General features: G+C 55.9%; 1 protein-coding gene across 4 annotated transcripts in view; it reads left to right on the forward strand.

The window, feature by feature from the left end:
* Window positions 1-5734, forward strand: part of LOC102564944 (rho guanine nucleotide exchange factor 18) — a 38994-nt gene extending 33260 nt beyond the window's left edge. For all 4 annotated transcript variants that reach the window (XM_059719633.1, XM_059719634.1, XM_014603475.3 and 1 more), the window contains 2 exons: window positions 1577-1699; window positions 1796-5734. In XM_059719633.1, coding sequence (XP_059575616.1) covers window positions 1577-1699; window positions 1796-1956 — 284 coding nt within the window. In that variant the 3' untranslated portion in view covers window positions 1957-5734. The remainder of the gene's footprint in view (window positions 1-1576; window positions 1700-1795) is intronic.
* Window positions 5735-6000: the final 266 nt, after the last annotated feature.

A 6000-nucleotide genomic window follows, 5' to 3' on the forward strand; every position in this document is an offset into this window, starting at 1 on the left:
CAGACCTGTCTTAGCTGCGTGCCAGGTTCAGGCTGGCAAGGACACAAGGCAACACGCCTGCGTTTGTGCACTGTAGAGACAGACGCTGGTCACTGGTCAGTGTTGCTGTGCATTGTGGAGGGCAACAGAAACGGTTGGGGGCTGGGGCTGAGGAGGGGCAGAGGGACCTGGGCTGATTTAGTCTGGGGAAGACTGAGTGGGGGGAGCCTTCAGCTCCCTGCAGGGGGGGTCCAAAGAGGATGGAGTTAGATTATTCTCAGTGGTGGCAGATGACAGAAGGGGCAATGGGCTCAAGTTGCAGCAAGGGAGGTTTAGGTTAGATATTAGGAAACACTCTCTCACTAGCAGGGTATTAAAGCACTGAAACAGGTCACCCAGAGAGGTGGTGAGTCTCCATCCTTGGAGGTTTTGAAGACCCGGTAGACAAAGCCTGGGCTGGGATGATGTAGTTGGGTCTGGTCCTGTTTGGAGCCGGGGTTGGACTAGACGCGACCTCCTGAGGCCCCTTCCAGCCCTCGTTGTCTGTGATCTTCCAACTACACGGTGCCTATGGCTAATACCGTGACTTGGCATTTTGATTTTCCTACAATGAACCTGCTTGGATTTTTGGCAAGTAAATGTAGCCTGGTCTCCTCTTGCCACTGAATATGAAGTGTTGGCAGATAGGAAAATGAAGCTCCAGCGCTGCAATATCCAGGCTTGATCTGTACACCAGGAGTGAGCTTGGTGGGTTTTCATGAGCGTGGTGGGTTCCACTCTCCAGCCCCAGCACTAGCAGGATACAGCCCAGTTGCACCCACATTCATTCATTTCATAGGCATCCTGTAGCAGTGTCAGGAGCTGCAGATTACAAGTAACCTGGCAGTGCCAGGGATGACCATGCTTCCTCCCTGGGCCACGCACAGCACCTGGGGCTCCCGTACAAGCACCAGCCGGGCACAGGACCATTTAGCTTCTGAGATTAGCTGAGGTCTGATGCGCTGTGCCCACATGTGTATGGAAGTGAGAATCTAGCATACGCCTTTCTGTACCAGATGCAGTCTGTGCTGGGGGCTGAATTTGGGTAAAGAATGGTATCAGTGGAAGGGGAAGCCTTTTGGATCTAGAATGAATTGGTTGCCAGTCACTGCTTTTACCTTTGAATTAAAAAATTGGTGAGCCAGCCTGTGAGAGCAGTTGTGCATTATTACCGCTCCTGCAGACGAGGCATGGCAGGGCAGAGCCGTGATGAGGTGCTGAGTCTAGAGCGCAGCAGCGGCTGCATTGGTCTTGCGCGCCTGTCAGGTGTGTCGTGTTCATACTAGTGCGGTACTACAGGAAATCACCTGTGCTCTTTAGGGGACTGGTGTGCTGGGCTGTCTCTACGACTAAGAGAGCAGGGTCCTGGTTTGAGTATCCGAGAAGGTAAATGAAGGCTGTTGTTGGAGCACAAGCCTCCAGGTGTGCGAGGTGGATGCAGGCCACTGGGCCCGGGCTTAAAACCACAGATTCTCCAAAATGTCACCAGGACAATATACTAATGGGGAAAGTAACCTTTTCTTTTACAACCTGGATACCTGACACCTTTTCTTTTCAGCATCTGTTGACCTGAAACAGCTGCTTCCACAGAAGCTTGTGGGGAAAGACGAGAGCGTGCTGAGGAGCAGACGGTCAGGGAGCCCGATCCTTCTGAACAACCAGGGCGCCACGTTCCCGCTGGGTAAGGCTTGCCCGAATGACGCGCCCGCGGAGCACCGAGCCCTCTTTCTGAGCGGAGATATTGTATGCTATAGTGAATTTTTCTTCTCTCTCTCAGAGTTGTGCGGGCCCGCAGACACCCAGCCAGAAACCCTCCCGTCCGCGTCGTCGAACCCGCTCAAGCCCAACAGCATTCACGTCCAGACTGTGGTGGCCTCTCCACCAGTCCTGATAACTCCTCAAGAGGACGCCAGCAAAGAAGATGTGATTTTTTTCTAGCTGTTTCCACTTTGTGAAGGACCTCCTGCCATACAGCCTTTGAACTCGAATCCGGCATTAACGTGGCAGAGCCCCGTGGGGCTGGTGGTTGTCCGTCTGCCCTGCCCCTTCGCACCATCAGGGACTGGAGCGGGGCTTCAGTGTTGCTTGGTTGGCTTCTTTCCTGACAGCTGCAAACGAGGGCACTGCCACAGCACAAACGAGCTTTCAACTGTTCCCAGGCATGGGAGTGTCCTGTCTCGTACCTGGCTTAGGTGTATCCGTTCAGAGCCTATTAAAATGTTGCCATCCGCTGTACTTTGCTCTCTGAGTCTGCCCGAGCTGCTGGTGATCACGTCTTGCAGAGTCAGCGAGCCGGAGGGGGTGCTGCCCCCCACCCCAGTTTCTATGTACAGTTTTAACGAGAGGCCATCAAATGGCCGTGACATGTTGAGACCTCTCTTTCCAGAGCAGTGAACAGTGGCACAGGTGAAGGGTAGCTGGACAGCAAGCCCGTCTTCTGGCAGGCAGCAAGGCTGGGGACCTGCCCCCTCGCGTGACAAGAGGCGGCTGCACGTGGTAGCGAGTTCAGCAGGTGGGTGCTTCCTGCACGGGCAGGGTGAGGGGGGCTGTAAACCTTTTAGCATTCAGAGTCCAAGGGCAAGACCTCCACGCCACGGTGGAAGGGACAGGCTGGACTTGTACAAACTCTGCTGTGGTCAGGAGGAGCCGGGCTAGAGATGTTTCCCTGGCCAGCGCTTTGCACTGGATGGGGTCCACCTCCTGTACGACACGTCAGGTGCAGACCTCTCGAGTGGTGAGTACGGTGCAGATTCCCAAAGCCAAAACCACATGCTGGTTTGAACTGAACTTTGAGCCTGGGATCGCATCTCTCCCAGAGGTGTGAACTGAGGCAGGTTCGGCGCAAAGTTGGTTAAGTCCTGCCTGGCCCCTTGTTTCCTGTACCTTCTGCCTGCCTGCCAGCAACCTGGGACGTCACGCCGAGCAGTGGAGCGTCATGAAGCTGCTGTCCCAGCTGGGAGTGCTCTGCAGCCCTCGAATGAGGGGGAAGAGGAGCGTCTGGAGTAATGTACTGGTAACCGAAGCACTGCACAGCTGCGTTGGCTTCCAGCGGACGGGGCGGTGTCGAGCCGGTTGTGGCGCGGAGATGAGATGAACACGGTTCTGTTCAAGCAGCAGCGCACGTTTCCGTGGCAGTGCACGACTCTGCCTGGTACTCGATTGTGCGCTACGCCTCATCAGCACGCCTCCTGGGCCGAGGAGCAGTGACTGCAGTCGAAATGCCCCAAAGGGATCGTTCGGGGGACAGCGACAGGGGGGAAAACCAGTCTCTCCAGCCTAACACCAGGAGGAAATGCCTTGCTTTTGTCTTGTGTGATTAGCATATGCCTTCTTTGTAAACACGTCAAAGCAGCAGGAACGCAGGGCTGTGGTGGGGGCTGCTCCTTGTCAGTATTGTGCAGAAATGTTTCCTCCAAATCGGAGGTTTGGGGGAGTTTTAGCCTAGAGCTAGGCTGGATGAGTGGGATGCAGCTCGCCCCTGGTCCTGGCCTGGGACGGGGGTGGGGTTGGGCTTTTTAAACCAACCTTGTGAAGTGGCTCCTCTGATCTGTGTCATCCTTGTACTGCGGGAGAAGAATAGGTCAAGGGGTGTCTGTAGCTGCTGTCACCTGCTCCCTTCATTGCAGCCAATGTGCTTGGGAACAGCGGTGACATCTGGAGCCCACGAGACCTGTAAGGTGTCTCGCTGCCCCTAATGCTTAAAAATCAGGTTTAAAATGTAACCAGAGGTTTGTTGGTTTGCTTTAAATGTTTGCTTTGCTGGCATTGCTTCAAAGGAGCAGTTGTAGCAGCTGGGAGCGATGCAGCATCCCTGCTCCGAGTCTGGGCCTCTCACCCGTCTCCGAGAAACCACCCCGAGTCGGCATGTGCCCTCGGTGCAGTGCCAGGCTGCTGCTAGGGCTTGCCAACGTGGTTTGCACCTGGAGTGGGAACGTGCCCCTTCTGCGCTTGGGTCTCTTGGATCCAGTGGCAGCCGAGGGAGAGAAACCAGACTGGCCTCATTTGATCGCAGAAGACACGGGACAGAGAGCAGCGGGGCGATGTGCTCTCGCTAGCGTGTGCGGAGGCGGGCAGGGCTCTAGCCCAGCGTCACTCGCCTGCCTCCAAAACACAGAGCGGAGGGAAGCTGGCAACAGACCTTTGAGCACCGTGGGCAGTGCCTCCGCAGGCTGGAGTCCTCTGGGCCCACGACGCTGCTCCCGTTTGCCAGAGCTGCCCTTGTCGCCAGCACGGCTCGCTGGGATATTTCACCCAGTCCAGTTCCAAGCAGAGCTGCTTCCTGAGGCACCCGAGGTCGCAGAGGCGGTTCTGCCCGGGGCAGCTGAGGTGCTTTGAAACCTCTATCAAGTTCTGTTTCGAGCATGAGGCAAAGGCAGGATGCGATCCCTGTAAGCCAGCGCTCCCCACCAGTCCCCCTTGGTTTAGGCACGGGGCGTTGCGGGCACAGCTGAGCTGCCTTCTGCCTCCCTCGCTCGCTCGCTGGCTCAGCCTTTCCACAGTTCTCCCTTGTACCTAATGCTGGGGGCTGCTTCTGGCCTTTGATCTCCAGTGCTCACCTCCAGCCTGAGGGCTGCCTCCGTTGTCCTTTCACTCACGTTTCCTGCATCTCCCCCACCCTGAGCGTGCGCCCGGAGTGCTCCCGGCTAGGAACTGAAGGGCAGCAGGTGCCTGCTGCGATCGGCTCGAGGCAGCCGCGTCGGCGTTATCTCGATGCACGCCTGCACGTACGGGGACAGGACAGGCCCGAGGACCCGAGAACAGAAGCGGGCGGTTCCCTCTCACTCGGGCGCACGGGGTCGCGCTCTGTTTTCAGGCCTGCAGCCGGATGCAGGCAACTCCTGGAGTCTGTTCATGGTACTTGGTATTTTGCCGTTTACTTCAGCGTGAAGTAGCAGGTTAGCCGGCAAAATGGTTGAAAAATAAATGTATTCAAAAACCTCCTGCACCTCACCCTGCAGGGCCCAGGTGTGGTGCAGCCTCTGCTGCATAAAGGAACGAGGAGCGTTTGGTTGTCGTGTTGGAGGTCTCGAGCTTCCTGCCTAGCTCCCCCGTTGCCCGGCCCGGCGCGATGGCGAACCGTGCTCGTGGGGTAACGGCCTTCCCCCCTCTCCCGGCCAGCCCCGAATCCTGCCAATTGCTGGCAGCTCGGCATCCTTCCCACGCACGTGTTGTGTTGAATTCAGTTGTGCCATGTTTATAACTAGCGTTTTATATTTTTGTATTGAAGAGAATTGGAGCACTTTAGGAAAGTTTACTTTAGTCTGCTTCTGTTTGTGCTAGGGAAGGGAATCTCCCGAAGGCAAGCCCCGCTGGCCTCGTGGCAGGCTGGCTCTCTCGCCCAGCTCCCAGCGCTGGATGCTGTCTAGTCTTAGGTCTCTGCACTGCAAAGATTTAATGAGTAATCGCGACGGCTGGCTCGATGGCCCTGTGGCGAGGCGTTTTGGTGGCTTCCCCTGGTAGGATGTAAACATTGTACATAGTTCCTGTACTGTTCATAATCCAGTAGCGACCTCGCTGTAGCCCTTAATTTTATTTGTAAAGTGGATGGTTGAATGTGAATATTCGGTTTGGTTGTGCACTTCTGGGGTAATTGTAAACATGGTCCTTGCACACAAACAGTGATTTTTACAATGATTGCAGTGTTTCTCCACTGAAGATTTCAAAGCTGCAATAGAGCTGAAACCAGCTTCTAGCAATAAAAAGCCCTCAAAACCTAGCTGCCTTTTGTATACTGTTATTTCAGCCTGAGATTAATGCTACCTTCAGACCGACTGGAGAAGCTGTCATTTCTCAGTGCGTCTGCTTTTTCTTACCCTAAAGAGGAAGCTCCCTCCCTGTGCCCCAGCGCTGCTGCTGCGGACGGAGCCGAGCTGGCTGAGGCGGGGGCCCTGGCGGGTCACGAGCTCGTGGCGCAGGTGGAGCCGTAGGGGTAGGTGGCCTGGCTCCAGGGTGTCTGAAGTTTGGCCTAGCGGCAAGAAGGTG

Source organism: Alligator mississippiensis, chromosome 16 (assembly GCF_030867095.1).
Source record: "Alligator mississippiensis isolate rAllMis1 chromosome 16, rAllMis1, whole genome shotgun sequence".
Classification (NCBI taxonomy): domain Eukaryota; kingdom Metazoa; phylum Chordata; order Crocodylia; family Alligatoridae; genus Alligator; species Alligator mississippiensis.